A 17,488-nucleotide genomic window follows, 5' to 3' on the forward strand; every position below is an offset into this window, starting at 1 on the left:
GGGAATTAAGGAATTAGTGGCTTATTAGCAAGCCTGAGGAGACAAAGCCTTGGTCAGTGTTGACAGAAATCTCTTCTTGTGTTTCTAATATTCTATCTTGTATTTTTAGCTCATTTCCAGCACTCTACTAAACTCTCAGTACCTTACTAAACTATGCTTTCCACTTCCTGGATTAGATTAAAAGTGAGATTTCTGCATTTTAAATGTAGTTATAGCCAGGGATGTGTGCTACTAACTAAAGACAAGTCCCATCCACACCTGAAAAATTAGCCCTTTCTGCTTTTTTAAGTGAGGAAACCATTTATCATTTATCCAGACATAAAAAAACAGTAACAATCACGAGGACTCCCTGGTGGTCCTGTGGATAAGAATCCACCTGCCAGTGACGGGCACACGGGTTTGATCCCTGGTCTGGGAAGATCCCTCGTGCAGCGGGGCTTCTAAGCCCATGAACCACAACTACTGAGCCCACGCTGCACGTCCCGAAGCCCGAGTGCCAAGTCTGCGCTTCACGAGAGATGCCACTGCAAGAGGCCCACGCAACTGGGGAGCGGCCTCCACCCGCAGCGGCTGGAGGAGAGCCTGCCAGCAGCCATGAGCTAATCAATTAGTTTAAAATGAATGACCTTATCAGCAAATTTGAAAGGTTAGAAAATGCCATCTGGAATTCTATAATGTTGGCTCTGTCCCTGCCCCCCAAACAACAACACGATCTTTCCTACTGACAATACAAATCTGATCAAAGAAATTTTCATTGTTTGATCCCATCTTCTGAATATTATTCATGCTGATAATGACAAAGCAAGATTAACAGTTCCTGGAAATTCATTCTTGGGGAATCCATCTTTTGTTATTGTTCTTGATACTTTTAGTAAAAATAAGCAGACATTTTAAGAGTTTCACCTTTGAAGCCAAATCCCAAACTGTAGATGAACTTGAGAGCCATGATGCTAATGTACTGCCCATGGATAGCACAGATCCATCACTTCATCTCCTGACTGAGTTTGCTGCTTATCAGTTCTCCCCAAAAGTAAAAAAAATCACTGAGAGAAACACTGAAGTAAACCCAGATAAAGACCGAACAACAGCTCCGTGCAGTTTAAGGCGTGTTATCAGCCTTCCTAAGCAGCTCCCACCACCACAGCAGCCGCATTTCCTGGGTGTTTAATATGCACAAAGCACGGCTGCAAATATTTCACACAGATTATCTCAGCTCAATCCCCACAGAATGCCCCAAGATCCCCACTACGGTTCTACCTATTATCTGTAAATGGGAAAATGGAGACTTGGAGAGATCACATAATTGGCTTAACCAGCCCTCCTGACTCTACGTCCTGCAGGATTCGCAACGTAACGTTGCCTCCTCAAGCAGAATGCGTGTGTCTAAGTTCGTCGTGTGTCGTCCACAGTAACTTGCACAGAGCACACGAGCGCATGACAGAAGCGTGGGTGACGGTCACACTCACCCTGGCGGGACTCCAGGACAACCCTGTAGGCGGTGGCGTGGCGCTGCACCTGCCAGCGGGCACACAAGCTGGTCGTTTGGACCTCGTCTGCCTGAAGGTCGGTCACGCCCAGAAACACTGCAGTGAAACAGAAACACGACTCGGTCACGCTGCAGACAGCGCCACAGTCACCCCCCAAGTCCGAAGTCAACTCTGGCAGAATCTGAATTCAAGGTTCCACAGCCAGCAGTAGGAAACCCACCAAGTTACACAAAGGACAGCGATTTTATGACTTTAAAAAGCAGCTGCAGAATGTGATGTGTGATAGGGTTTGTCTGTTCCCTGTAAAAAAAAAAAAGAAAATATATGTCTGGAAAAAGCCAGTTGTGATGGATGGTGAAATTATGGGTGATTTTAAATCTTCCCTCTTCATTAATTTATGCTTTCAAAATATTCCACAATTAATATATAATACTTTCATAACAAAAATGTTAAACACAATATATACTCAACTACTGAAAGAAAGCCATGGTTTAAACAAAAGGGAGGAGCAAAGAGGACAAAAGAGAAATTACTCAAACAGGAGTAGCTCACACCGGCTGGCCCTCAAAACACGACCGAATGAGAGTGAGCGAACTTCTGAAAATTTAAAAAGGAAAAATTGAACACAGAAAACAAAAAATGATTAAAAATACACCAATTCTTATTCATCTTAGAATAAACACAGTTATATACAAAAGTCATTCACAGGGAGTTTATTTGAAGAAGCAGTAAAAATACTGTTTCTCCAATTGAGGACTAAGGATTCAGTGTTTACCACTTAGATCCAAGCAGAAAAAGCAGAAAATTAATAATGTTTACTTTTTCTAATGACCTCTGCCTTCATCCACATCATTCTCTTGTACTTCTCTTTCAGTCACTTCATAAAATTTAAAAATAGCTTAAAATCATTTTTTAAGATGGTAAAAATAATCTGGATTAGTAACAATTTGCATCATGACATTGTTCCTTTTTGTTGATCAGCAAAGGAAGACCATTTTTCCTAAGGCAATGAAACAATCCTCTCAAAAAAAGGAAACCAATAATGACTTATATACCCACACTAAATTTTAAAAATACCGTGAATCAATTTATTTTCTATTTTACAGGGTTTTATTATTCTTGGGAGAAAAAGAGAAAGCAAGCCAATCTAATTTTTACCTTAAGGATAGATGATAAAACAATTTAATACTTTCATTATTTTAAAATACATTTGGAATACTCACATTTATTAAAGAAGAGAATATGGATGAAACAGAAGGAGGGGAGCCGAGAAAAGAGGACAGAGAGATGAGAGAGTAAGAAGAGAGAGCAAGAGAAAATCAGGGACAGGAGGACTGGCTCAGACAGGCATCTGGCGAGAAGAGGAGGACGAACTAGCGGGAGGTGATGAAGGTGGGCAACACACAGGGGACTCACGGGGCTTGAGCAAGGCTGCTGGGCGGCGAGGGGGCACAGCTCACGGAATCCCTGGAGGCTTCCCTGGGGGCTCAGAGGGTGAAGAAGCCGCCTGCAGCGGCTCCATCCCTGGGCCGGGAAGATGCCCTGGAGAAGGGAATGGCACCCCACTCCAGCGTTCTGGCCTGAAGATGGACAGAGGAGCCTGGAAGGCTGCAGTCCGTGGGGTCACAAAGAGTCGGACACGACTGAGCAACTGACACTTTCACTTCCTAGAACCTACAACACTATCATTTCAATTGCCAAGTCCGAGATCAGAGCTGTATGCCAAAGGCTTCCGAGTCCTGTTGAAGAGAGACACTGTTTCTTTTGAGATTAAATGGATCCCATATTTAATTTTAAAGATTTCCATAAAAAAGAATTCAGAAAGCTTCCTCTAATGAAAGGGCTGAGCAGGGGACAACGGAGGCTGAGATGGCTGGATGGCGTCACCGACTCGATGACGTGAGTCTCAGTGAACTCCGGGAGTTGGTGGGACAGAGGCTGAGATGGCTGGATGGCATCACCGACTCGATGACGTGAGTCTCAGTGAACTCCGAGAGTTGGTGATGGACAGGGAGGCCTGGCGTGCTGCGATTCATGGGGTCGAAAAGAGTCAGACACGACTGAGGAGCTGAACTGAACTGAGCCCCTATATAAACACAGGTGGCCAGACACAGGTGGCCTGGGGTTTGGTCCAATATATGCCTCATACTTACAAAATTCCTTTCGTTGGAATAATTTTTTGATTAGCAACCAGAGTGAGAGATGACCCAATTTACAAAGTGCAGTCATCACAATGATAAAAGTGGTTATTTGTCGAGTGCTTGCCATACAGTAGATCCTTTGTATGTTATATCTTTAGTCTTCCCAAACAGTCTATAAACAGTTATTACTATTAATATTATATCTTCATTTTAGGGTTGAGAAAATGTGGGCTCAGAGAGGTGAGAGGTTATTTGCTCAAGGCCTTAGCTAATAAGAAGATTTATGGTTTACACTTCTGATTATACCATGACTAACATCCTCGAGTGTGGGCCATGTGCTGTTGATAACACTAGGGGTAATTTCAGTCATCCGACAGCCAAACCATTTTTATTTTGGTCATTTATGTATTACCTTTAATGTGTATTAAAGTGAAAGTGAAAGTCACTTGGTCGTGTCCAACTCGTTGCGACCCCATGGAATATACGATCCATGGAATTCTCCAGGCCAGAGAAAAAGTGGGCAGCCTTTTCCTCCTCCAGGGGATCTTCCCGACCCAGGAATCGAACCGGGGTCTCCTGCATTGCAAGCAGATCCTTTACCAGTTGAGCCACCAGGGAAGCGACGTGTATTAAAAAGACTGGTTTTCTGTTGAGAGTTATTATGTGGTTTTTGAAAGCACTTAAGTAAAAACAAAAAGAAACTGTAAGTTGATTTAAAGAAATATATTAAACAGATGGTGTGGAAGCATAAGAAACAGCAGGAATATGGCACATACGTGCCGGAGTCTGGAAAACACTGTATTATGCCACGGGTGTCTGTGAGTGATGTGTGCCAAGGAAAAGTCCCAGATGCTGTGCAGACAGCATGCAAGCCCTTAAAAGACAGAGAAGGAAGGCTTTCGAGTGGTGCAAGTATCTTTAACGGATGGAGTGAGAGGGTGGAGAGGGGCAAAGGCTTTGACAAAGGCAAGTTTCCCCTGGCTCAGCTTGGACTGGCTTTGACCACATCAGGTTATATGGGTTGGATGGAAAATTTCACCTAATTTGAAAAATACCAACAAAGACTTTCCAGAAGGAAATCCCATCCGCCACCATCAAATATGTTTGAACGCCGGCTTCTGACATCCTGCCTGCCAACTAGGACTCTGAACCACAGCCCTGAGTAGGGAGCACACCTTTCTTTCCAGGAGGCACCATCCAGAAAGGGCAACACTGGAGAAAAGAGACACCGACTGCTGAGCTGCCGCAGGGCTTAAGTTACAGAGAAAAACAAAGTGCAGAACCACGCGCGGCAGCGGCCAGCCTTACGTGTTTTCACCACGCCGGTCAGAGCGTCGCTGAAACCCGAGGCCTGGGACGCGAATATTTTCACATTGTAGTCCATTCCGCTGAGCAGGTTTGTGATGAGGATGGTGTTAATGTTAGCTCCCACGAACGTTTCCAGGGTAGGGCCAGCAACTAAAGGAGAAAGAGTGTATTTCAGTTGCCACAGAATAGGGAAAAGGAGAGACGCTTCTGAACTGATTGACATATCCCACTGCGCTTCAGATTGCCCAGGACACACTCAGGGTGCGGCTTGGGTCTCGCCCCGTTACGCTCCAAGACTTACCCGCCCACCTGACTCCCAGGCTCGGGCTCCTTCAAGGCATCTAGTCCTTTTCTTAAATATAGTTCTTTCCCTAGAGCTACCCAAAGAAACTGGTTCACCTCACCGTCCACCACACTGTGAGGCCTTCACAGTGGAGCCGCCAGGATGTCACGGGCTTTGGGGTGCGTGATGAAACAGGAGTCGTTTTGGGTTAGCCCCCCCTCAGACGCCAGCTCTGTCCCCTGAGGCGTCACGTTGCCCTGGCGGCCACTTTGTCAGGGATACTATGCCACACCTCGCCGCATAAGGACAACCATATACGTATCAGTATGGGCTCCATAGCCCCTCTTCTGCTGTTTCAGGTCACACAGATGACACTCCTCCTCCCAGGCCCTTGACCATCTGCCTTCTTTGGGCTTTTACATTTTCACCTCTGTTCCAACCCAGTGGAATCTTTGATTGATCAGGAAAAATATTCTGTGCTATGTCATATATAGGAGAAGGCAATGGCACGCCACTCCAGTACTCCTGCCTGGAGAATCCCATGGGTGCAGGAGCCTGGTGGGCTGCAGTCCATGGGGTCATGAAGAGTCGGACACTTACTGAGTGACTTCACTTTCACTTTTCACTTTCATGCATTGGAGAGGGAAATGGCAACCCACTCCAGTGTTCTTGCCTGGAGAATCCCAGGGACGGGGGAGCCTGGTGGGCTGCTGTCTCTGGGGTCGCACAGAGTCGGACACGACTGAAGCGACTTAGCAGCAGCAGCAGCAGCATGTCCTACACAAATTGAGACTCATAGTGCTTTCGAGGGCAGAAAGGTTTTTATTGACCCATAGGATGATTTTTAAGTTTTCCTCAACCTGATGAATTTTATACCTTGCCACAGTTTTCAGAAAGCTATGCTATGTGTACCGTGGCTGACTCATGTCAGTGTGTGGCAAAAACCACTACAATATTGTAATTAGCCTCCAATCAAAATAAATAAATTAATATTTTTTAAAAAGCTATGACAAACCTACACACCATATTAAAAGGCAGAGATATCACTTTGCTGACAAAGGTCCGTATAGTCAAAGTTATGGTTTTTCCAGTAGTCATGTACTGATGTGAGAGTTGGGCCATAAAGAAGGCTGAGCACCAAAAAACTGATGCTTTCAAACTGAGGGCAGGAGGAGAAGCGGGTAACAGAGGAAGAGATGGTTGGATGGCATCATCAACTCAATGGACATGAGTTTGAGCAAGCTCCAGGAGATAGTGAAGAACAGGGAGGCCTGGCGTGCTGCCGTCCATGGGGTCGCAAAGAGTTGGACACGACTTAGTGACTGAAGAACAAATACCTTAATACAGTTTCCAGAATGAGGAGACTGAGAAGTTGGTAAATGGACTTTCTCTAACTAATCCAAGAAGTAAGAGGTAGAAGAGGAATAAGAAATCGGAGAGTCTAAATGTTTAGAGCTTATATATCCATCAAGCCACAGAAGCTTCTTATTGCTAAGGAGTCAACGTCTGCTTTGGCTGGCTCCTTGTCTGGGGTGGGCAAAGGTCAACTGTAGACCAAGTATATATTCTGCTTATTAACATACCAGCTGTTTTTTAGGTGAGGTGGTAACTTCAACACATTTTTCTTTTTTTTTTCATAAAAGGGAAGAGACTCTTCCCATTTCTTAAAACCAGTGATGGAAAGTAAAAACAAAAATAACCTATCTTTGAAGATCATATTTTTAAAAAGCATGACTTACCACTGACAGGTTTGTAGACAATCCTATAGCCTTTAACTGGGGAAGATGGGGGGTCCCACGCAATGCGCAATCTGTTATACCATTCTTCTGAAACCCGTAAGTTTTGGGGACCAGAGGGTGGCACTGGGCAGAAAGGAAAATGCAAAAAATGGTTTAATGTGGTTTCCATCTTTACAACCTACCTTTTGGTTAATAGAGTCTAATGGATTTCCCCACAGCTTAAAAATACTTACAAGGGAAAATGCACTGAAGTAAACAGTAAGAATACTTAGAGAATCCATGGGAATGTTAAGTATTAAATAGTAGAAGATAATTGCTCTTGTGGTAAAACACTTTTATCTGAAGAGCAGCTCTTCACTCAATGAAATTTGGCTCCATTTTCTTCAGTTACTTTAAAGCAATATTGAAGTGAGAAGTGTTTATGAAAACATTTCTGTCACACGTCTCTCTGTCACACTATCATATCCAGGATGATTAGATTAATAGTAGTGATAGCAATTCTTAGAGGTAAGACTTTTTTTTTTTGCTTTCATCTTCATATTAGGGGTTCTGAACCATATCTGGTGGTTCAGACAGCAGAGAATCTGCCTGCAATACAGGAGACCCAGGTTCAATTCCTGGGTTGGGAAGATTCCCCTGGAGTAGGTAATGGCAACACACTCCAGTATTCTTGCCTGGAGAATCCCATGGACAGAGGAGCCTGGCAGGCTATAGTCCATGGATCGGAAAGAGTCAGACACGACTGAGCGACTAACGCTTTCACACTTTCATATTGCCTATATTCTGTGAAATTTTAATCATCATTCATCAATTTTTTATCAAAACAGGAGAGCTATTTGCATGAAGGATCTTTGTAAACTATTATGCATGTTCATGGATATTATCATTATTACTTTGTTGCTGACAGAATTTAGTTGTGTTAACCACTGCTTAAAATAAGTGGACCACTCAAAATTATTTCAAAGAACACCCTTTGAAATAACTTTATTGTATAGATGGTATTTCCATAGTAATAGCCTTTAAAAGTTTTTATTTGTTTGAGTATATATGCGTGTTCATCATGGAACCCTTTTATAAATTATGCAAATCAAACATTTAAACAAATTGTATACAGTTTTTAAAGGTTATTTTCCATTTACATTATGACAAAACGGTGGCTGTATTCCTCGTGCTGCACAAGACATCCTTAAGCCTATTTTACACCCAAGTCTGTGCTGCGACAGGGCCAAACCAAAACAGGACAAACAGAAACCCAGGACAACATGAGAGAAGATGCGGAGTGCTTTGCCCGAGTGGTCAGAGAAGCCTGAGTCGGTGGCGTCGAGCCGAGACCAAAATGACAAGAAGTCAGAAATGCAAACCTCTGGGAAAGGATATTCAGCCTGGCAGCTGTGGCTCGCGTCAATTTCTAAGGCTGAGCCAAGCTTTAGAAAGCCAAGGAAGGGCAGGGAAGGCGGGCTGGCTGGGGGCGAGCTCAGGAGGGTCCAGGTCACCTCGGCCTGAAGGGCCCCTGCACAGATCTCAGAGTTTATGCTGAGTACCACGGGGAGCCATCAGGTGGCTTGGAACAGAGGGGAGACATGAGACCATCTAGATTTTCCAAAGCTTCTCCGCTGCTGTGAAGAGAGCACAGCATCCGGGAAAGAGGGCAGGAAGACGTGGGCGTGCGCTCGGGTGAGCGGGTGTGACGTGCTGGGTGAGCAGTTAGGTGAGGGGCGTGCACGGGCCCGGATGGGCCTCTGAGAGACTCGCAGCACTGGGGATGATCAGATGCTGGAGGAGGGAGATGCAGCTATGATTCAAGTCTTAGGTTTTAGAGACAAGAGAACGGAACCCAAGAGCAGTGAAGCGATTTGCCCGAAGTCACACAGCTTGAATGTGTGAAGACAGAATCCAAGCAGATTTTCTCTCTCCAAATCCCCTTTTCTCTTCTTTTTTATTGGAGGAGAGTTGCTTTACACTGCTGTGTCAGTCTGCTGTATGCAAAGTGGACCGGCCGTGTGTACACAGCACACACACATCCCCACTTTCTTTGGATTTCCTCCCCACTTAGGCCACCACGGAGCCTGGGCAGAGGCCCCGAGCTCTGCAGCAGGTCCACATTGCCTGTTGTATACATGGCAGTGTGCATATGTCACGCCCAGCCTCCCTGCTCATCCCACCCCTGCCTTCTCGCCTTGGAATCCATGTGTTTGTCCTCTTGAGGTCTGTGTCTCTACTTCTGCTTTTTAAATAAGATCTATACCAGTTTTGGGGTTTCCCTGGTAGCTCAGATGGTAATGAATCCACCCGCAATGCAGGGGACCCAGGTGAAGTCCCTGAGTCAGGAAGATCCCCTGGAGAATGGAAAGGCTACCCACTCCAGGATTCTCGCCTGGAGAATTCCATGGACAGAGGAGCCTGGTGGGCCACAGTCCATGGGGTGGCAAAGAGTAGGACACACGTGAGCGACTGACACTTCCAGACCATTTCCACCCCCTATGCTGCAGCTGCTGGGTGCATTACAGAGGACATCGAGCAACCCCAGGGGGAAGCTTCACTCACAGGTCTTTCCAGGGGCAGAGACACTGACCCCTTCTCCGTCATCATAGATGGGCGTCACTGTGACCTTGTACTCAGTCTCAGAGAGCAGATTCTTCAGAAGGAGAGTGTTCTGGCTTCCAGGCACCATAATCTGAAGACAAAAGCAAAGGACCATGGTGTTGGTCAGACTTGCATTCCGGCTGGTCCACTAAAGAGGAGGACTTGAGGCACTTTGAAATAATCAGAAGCAGGGAGATGTGCTTGAGGCTGACAAGAGGAAGACATCCATGCGAAAGCACTTCTCTCTGCAGCTCCCCTCAGAGCAGCCCTCAGCTTCTAATCACTAAAGCAGAAGGCTTAGATGTGAAGCTTGAGCACTCAGGAACAGCCTTCTCTCAACATCTTTTCAGCATTTGTAAAGCAGCCAGAAGAAAAAACGATCGCCTCTTTGCAAAGCAGGTGTTTATGGCTTAGGAGTGTTCATTCTATAACACAGCCTGCACGGCATATTTGCTTATACTTAAATATCCTCTTGAAAAGTCAGCCTTCCATTTCTCCCTGTTCAGAGATCATCTAATCCCAGTATTTCAGGGTGGATGCTAGCCAAGAACACCACAACCACACGTTAAATCCCAGATTTCCGAGCCAAAAGATATTTACCGGTGACACTAAGAAAGGTTGCAGTTTCTTTTACTTCTGAAAGGAGAGGTCTTCCTCAATCTGAAATCACCATTCCTCTGACTCTAAAGTCTGCAGAAACTAAAATCCAGCAGTGGGGTGGACACCACCCACACACTTGTGCCACGTTCCGTGTAGCGAATCCTGCCATCCCTAAAAGAACATATGGACCAGAAAAGCCACATGTTCTTAATACTAAGGCCACAAAACATTCTCCCCAGGCTTCAGCAGTTAGATGCTGGCACATTTCTGGGCCATTTGAAAGACTTCATCATGGCTGGAAAAAAATGCTAGGATGTAAGAACTGACCCAAACTAGTTTCAGGGAGTCACAAGACTGGGACAGCTGGAGCTGGTTTTGGATTCAAGAGCTGGGTAAAAAGCCAGCAGGCAGAGGGCGTGCTGTCTACTTCTGGATGAGGGAAGGAACCTATACATCATGGAATAAGCCCTAGAAAGCCTCGAGTTGAACTCAGAAGCAGCTGTCGCTAAGACATTGCTAAGCTCTAAAAGCAGCCGGGGTAGGGGGTTAATATAAAGAGAGGAAGTCTGCATTAGGTGATTTATACTAAAGCAATATGATTTTGCTCCTCATATGGAATGACATTGAATATCCAGGGTGGTACTGATGCAGTCCTAGGAGGGAGATTTTACACAAGGAGCTCTGCTTTACTCTAGAAGGAGCTGGATAACCCCGCATTAAGAAGACGTTAAAAAAGAATCGCAGTTGTCCTGTCTGGTCTTATCCACCACGTAGCTTCCTTTAGGGCATCTCTTTTCTATATAACCCTCTGGAGCCCAGAGCCTGCGCTTTGACTCCAAGCCGTGTGCCTATCTACCCGCCCATGCTGGTGCTCCTTATATAAGGTCACCTCTCAAACTGAGAAGCACACGGACTTGGGACCAATCAGATGTGGCCTGCAGGGCACTGGAAGCTGTGGGGCCGTCCTGCAGGGCTCGTTTAACCTGCCAGGCAGCAGTTTCTGGGGTTTATAGCAATAGTGCTCATTTAGCTAGCTGTTATTATCTGCCAAGTACTGCTCTAAGTATCCAATTGCAGTAACTCACTCTTCACCACAGCATTTTGAGGTAAGAAGTATCATTACTCTCATTTTATAGATGAGGAAACTGAGACTCATATAGCTATTGGGTAAAAAAAAAAAGCCATGGGCTTCCCAGGTGGCTCAGTGGTAAAGAATCTGCCTGCAATGCAGGAGATGCAAGTTCCATCGCTGGGTCAGGAAGACCTCTGGAGAAGGGAATGGCAACCCACTCCAGTATTCTTGCCTGGAGAATCCCACGGACAGAGGAGCCTGGCAGGCTACAGTCCACAGCACTGCCAAGAGTTGGACACAACTGAGCAACGGAACACCCACACACAAAAAGGCCATATTGAAATCCTGAATATCTGCTCTGAGCCCTTTTTTAACCACTGCCCTCTGTTCCAGCTGACTGTACTATGAAAACCTCTTTGTCCTCATGATCCTCACTCCCAAGAATAAAACATAAACCTTCTCTTGGGTATGCAAAGTCCCTTCTACTGGGCCTCTGCTTGTTTGCGCAAAGCAAGGTAAAGATGAGCACCCACTCAGAAGATCTAAACAGACATTTCTCCAAAAATGACATATGGATGGCCAAGAAGCACATAAAAAGATGCTCAACATCCCTAATTATTAGAGAAATGCAAATCAAAATGACAATTAGGTATCACCCCACACTGCCGGTCAGAATGGACATCATCATAAATCTATAAACAATAAATGCTGGAGAGGGTGCAGAGCAAAGGGAACGCTTCTGCACTGTTGATGGGATGTAAATTTGTTCTCTATGAAGAACAGTCTGGAGCTTCCTTAACAAACTAAAATAGAACTACCATATGATCCAGCAATCCTGCTGCTGCGGCTGCTGCTAAGTCGCTGCTAAGTCGTGCCCTAACCCTAACTCCATGCGACCCCATAGACAGCAGCCCACCAGGCTCCCCCGTCCCTGAGATTCTCCAGGCAAGAACACAGGAGTGGGTTGCCATTTCCTTCTCCAATGCATGAAAGCGAAAAGCGAAAGTGAAGTCGCTCAGTCGTGCCCGACTCTTAGCGACCCCATGGACTGCAGCTCTCCAGGCTCCTCCGTCCATGGGACTTTCCAGGCAAGAGTACTGGAGTGGGGTGCCATTGCCAGCAATCCTACTCCTGAGCATATACCCGGAGAAAACCACAATTTGAAAAGATACATGTACCCCAGTGCTCACTGCAGCACCATTTACAACAGCCAGGCCATGGAAGCAGCCTAAACGGCCACTGACGGAGGAATGGATAAAGAAGACGTGGTGCGTATACGCGAAGGAACATCATTCAGCCATGAAAACGACCCCATTTGCAACAGTCTGGATGGACCTAGAGATTATCTATCATACTGAGTGAAGTAAGTCAGACAGAGAAAGACAAATATCATAATGTATCACGCATATGAGGAATCTAATTTTAAAAATGATATATATTATCTTATTTACAAACCGAAAAGGCTCACAGATTTTGAAAACAAACTTATAGTTACCAAAAGGGAAACGTGGTGGGGGAGACAAATTAGGAACCTGAGATTAACATACACACACTACTGTATATAAAATAGATAACCCACAAGGACCTACAGTATAGCACAGGGAAATTTACTTAGCATTCTGTAACAATCTGTACGGGAAAAGAATCTGAAAAGGAATGGACATGTGTACATGTGTAGCCACATCCTTTTGCTATACGCTGAAACTAATACAACATTGTAAGCCAACTATACTTCAGTAAAACTATTTTAAAGAGATGGGCACCCATTAAAAACACATGCTACAGGTCATAGCAGATGATGGTTTTGTTTATGAAACAATTCTATAAAAGACACTCATGGTTAAATGAGATGCAAATCTAACCAGTAAACGTCACGTTTTTAATTTTTCAAATACGCTACTCCATGTCTAGCTCCATTATTGCTCAAAGCTCTTCAGAACTGGATCTCATCCAGCAAGAGGTTCCCACTGTAGACAGAGGATTCCCCATGTCTCATTTTGCTGCCGTCTTAGAAAGTTCTGTTTCTATAAAGTGATTATCATGCTTTCTATGGTGAAGGATTAGGTGGGGTTGGTGCTGTTGTTTTAATTCCAACCCCTGAAGATCAGTATTCTTATAAAATATAATAAAACAAAATTGCTAAAACATATGATCATATTCTTGAATATTCCAGCAATGTCAAATTGCTATAAATGTTTTTAAAAACTTAATGTTAATATCAAGCTTATCTTGTAGGAGACTGATCTACATTCTGACTATCCCTGCTCTAGAATATTTCCTGCAACTTAAAATTCAGTGCACAGTTTTAGATTTTTCGGGTAGGATCCAGAAAAGTCTGGAATCCTGGTCAGCCTTTCACAAATAAAGACACGTGAGACCTCCCTCCACTGCCAACAAAGCTCAGGGCAAGGTCACTGTCATGGCTCCATTTCTTAGCAGAGCTGAAAGTCAGTCTTTATGAAATATTTGACAGGGAGTTTTACTTTCTAAGGGTTTGAAAGCTTTTTATTGGGAATATTTCATAGATTTGATTATGCTTAGAAAATATAGAAATATTTCACTTAACCTCAATTGGAAAAGTAAAGTTAATTCCCCTTGTTTTATATATATTAAAGCTTGAATTTGGTTTACCATAGATCTATACTATTCTCCAACTTTGGTACTTTATCTTGGCATTTCCTTGGATAAATTTAATAAGGTTTTATAGCTAAAGAAGATTTGGAAAGATGGTAAGAGGCGTTTCTCCTATCCGGACACATTTCCTTTCCCACATTTGTAACATGTTTAAGCCCTCTGTCTTTCCCTGTCAGCCTCATTATTTTAATCATTCATTTGGCTGGATTTACTCACCTAACGTGAACAGTCTCACAGACGCAGAGAACAGACCTTGTGGTTGTCAGGGGGCAGGGATGAGGGAGGGGTCGAGCTGAGGCTGGAGTTAGCCTCATGTGACAGTAAGCTGTCACATACAAGATGGATAAACAAGGTCCCTCTGTACAGCACAGGTGGGATAAACCATGACGAAAAGAGTGTGTGTGTGTGTGACTGAATCACTCTGCGGCAGAGCAAAAACCCACACAACACTGTAAATCAGTTATACTTTAAAAAATTTAAAAAAAGAAAATATTTAAGATATTCATTTGGTAGGTGGGAGCTATTAATAATATAGTTCAAGTGCCTGACATACCTTTGTTTTATAATCTAAATGCACACACTTCCTGTCTCCAATAATATATTACATTTATATAGCAGTAATGTTTCATAAAACACAGATATAAATTCTCAATTACTCCCCAGTAGAGTCCCAGAAAATATGTCTGTAAATAAAGAGTGCACAAATTCAATTTCATTGGAATTCACTAAAGGGTCTTGATAGTTAAAAAATTCTAAAATACTTTCTTTTGCATAGCAAACACACTTCTGCACAGTAAATAATTACCATCACATTTTATCAAATATTTTTCATTTTATTACACGTTTGTTTAACTGGGGCACATATGTGTTGAAGACATTTGATCTTTTTTTCCTTCATCTAGGTGTCCAAGTGTTTCAAAATAAACAGTGTGAAATGAAAGAAACTAGCAAAGGGAAAATTATCTAGAGACGATCCAAAGTAAATATTATTATTATTTTACCTTGTATGGCTTACAAGTGCACACACAAGATTAAACTGTTACTCATTCCAAATTAGTGGGAATATTTAGCAAGAAGCTTAATGTGTTTCTTGGAAAGAGTAGAAACAAAAACCAAAAAACAAAGCTCTCACTCTGGGAAGTTTTTATGGGCTTCATTTTAGGGACTAGATTAAAATATGAGGACAATAACAGGAAAAAATGAAACATCCAAATTATGTCTTCAGTCGCCATGGTTAAGCACAATTTTAGCTTTTTGGTATGTTCCAATCATGGATCATTTGAAATCTATAATCTGAGTGAATTTATAACTTAACCTGTTTTATTCAAGTGTCCATTAACTTTCCAAAACTGCCCCCAGACCAATTCCATGGACCTTCTGGTCATTCACAGTGGACCTGCTTATTGCCCACTGTGTTATCACTGTGTTTTACGGCAATTCATCCATCAGCCCGAAATTAAGGACTTTCCTGAAAGAATCTGGAGCTCCAACAATTGTTTATGTATCATAAAAATACAATAATTTGCCATCAAAGGCTTTATAAGTGAGGAAGAGAAAGAAAGGATAATGATGTTGCTCATGCTTTTAAGACAGGCTCAAGGATATAGTGTACAACACAGGAATGTAGCCAATATTGTGTACTAACTAAATGGAAAGTAACCTTTAAAAATTATATGATTTTTTAAATTTAAAAAACGAAAACACTTCATTTCTTAATTTAAAAAGACGGTACCCAGGTTTTCAACAGAGGAAAAAAAAAAAACAGAGATGAAACAAAGAAAACACACAAAAATCTAAATCCCTCATGAAGATACTCATGATTAAGAATACATTAGAAATGACTATAAACCTGCTCAAACAGAGTCAGTGTCAGGGAAAAATACAACCAATTGTTAATGGAGGGCATTTTATTAGGAACACTACAACTACATAAAGAAGACCTTTGAGCTATGTTTTGCTGAACCTTTTAATCAGATTCTCACCATCAAAAATTATATATGTGTGTATATATATGTTTATATATCAAAAGTTTATATATCAGAAGTATGCACACACATGCACAGAGACAAGTGTATAATGGACTATTTATGATCCAATTTTTGTGCTCTAGCAAGTTGTCAAGGCAACAGAAGCAAAGGGGCAAAGAAGGTTCAGATGCTTTATCTATTTAGAGCAGGTTACAAAGATGGTCAGTTTCAGAGAGAGAAAAGTCATCAAGTGTGGGTCAAACAAAAACATTAGTTTCCAGAGAGATGAAGAAATGAGCGTAAAGCTTGCATTCACAGTGCGCTGGCCTGGTTAGTCAGGAGACGCAGAGGGGCTCATCAGCTCTGCTGATACACACCGTTCCCAGCACTTCTTCCGCTGGGTCCCCTTGAGCAGTCAGGTAGGTCACCCTGAACTGCTGTACACTGCTGTCTGAAATGTCCCAGGCTACCCGCAGGCTAGAAGTGGTCTCAGCATCTACCACCAGGTTCCTGATTCCGGTGCGGAAAACTGGAATAGACACAACCAGGGATTTAAAGAACTTTTTATCCATCTTATTCCAAAATGAGCTACAGAGGTGATCTGTGGACATGGCAACAAGCATCATTTATTATATCTCTGTTATGCAGACCCAGGCGAAACAAGAACTGCTCAGCTTCAGTGGTTAACCGGGAGCTAGGACCCCGATTAACAGCAAATAAAAATGGGTTTAAAAGATGCTTTCAAGGTGAGTCCGTGGACCCCTCAAAACCCCCACGCTTTGTGTACACTGGTAAAGGGAACCGGGGAGCAGCTCTCAGTCTCGATAACGAAAAGGGGAGCCCCGAGCAGGGCACGACAGTGAGAACTCTCGTCAGTCTGCGCGGGAGAAGCAGGGCAAGGGTCCCACATGGCCGAGCTCGGTGTGCAAGGCAGCATCCGACACACACACCCGTCACCTACTCACCTGTTTCTCTTTTTATTGCTAGATTTCTTAAACAATGTTGGCCGCAGCATGTGGGCCTTAGTTCTCCAACCAGGACTCAAACCCACACCCTGCCCTGGGAGACAGAGTCTTCAACCCTGGACCCCAGGAACGCTCCCGGGCCGTTCCTCGTGTTAACACCCGTCACTCAAAGCACACGTCTCCCACCGCGGCGGCCTCGATCCACGCAGCCCGCGGGGATGCTACCTTCCTCTGGATCTCTCCGCCTCCATCTGCGCTCAGCCCGCGTGGACGCTACCTTCCTCTGGATCTCTCCGCCTCCATCTGCGCTCAGCCCGCGTGGACGCTACCCTTCCTCCGGGGTCTGTCCGCCTCCACCTGAGCTCAGCCTGAGTGGATGCTACCCTTCCTCCGGGGTCTCTCCGCCTCCATCCGCGCTCAGCCCGCGTGGACACTACCTTCCTCCGGGGTCTCTCTGCCGCCATCTGCGCTCAGCCCACGTGGACACTACCTTCCTCTGGATCTCTCCGCCTCCATCCGCGCTCAGCCCACGTGGACACTACCTTCCTCCGGGGTCTCTCTGCCGCCATCTGCGCTCAGCCCACGTGGACACTACCTTCCTCCGGATCTCTCCGCCTCCACCTGCGCTCAGCCCGCGTGGACGCTACCCTCCTCCGGGGTCTCCGCCTCCACCCGCGCTCTCTGACCGCCTCCTCTCGTCTCCCACAGC

At 44.4% G+C, this 17,488-nt stretch overlaps 1 protein-coding gene across 4 annotated transcripts in view; it reads right to left on the minus strand.

Annotated features, from left to right (window-relative positions):
* Positions 1-17,488, minus strand: part of COL14A1 (collagen, type XIV, alpha 1) — a 270,892-nt gene that overhangs the window by 122,579 nt on the left and 130,825 nt on the right. For all 4 annotated transcript variants that reach the window (XR_825786.1, XR_825785.1, XM_010846187.1 and 1 more), the window contains exons 19-23: positions 16,192-16,343; positions 9,503-9,632; positions 6,959-7,081; positions 4,937-5,086; positions 1,467-1,583 (exon numbers count right to left, since the gene is read on the minus strand). Coding sequence is in view for 2 of the 4 variants with exons in the window: in XM_010846187.1 (XP_010844489.1) it covers positions 1,467-1,583; positions 4,937-5,086; positions 6,959-7,081; positions 9,503-9,632; positions 16,192-16,343 (672 nt within the window). In the remaining 2 variants the exon portion in view is untranslated. The remainder of the gene's footprint in view (positions 1-1,466; positions 1,584-4,936; positions 5,087-6,958; positions 7,082-9,502; positions 9,633-16,191; positions 16,344-17,488) is intronic.

Source organism: Bison bison, unplaced genomic scaffold, assembly GCF_000754665.1.
Source record: "Bison bison bison isolate TAMUID 2011002044 unplaced genomic scaffold, Bison_UMD1.0 scf7180017864233, whole genome shotgun sequence".
Taxonomy (NCBI): Eukaryota; Metazoa; Chordata; class Mammalia; order Artiodactyla; family Bovidae; genus Bison; species Bison bison.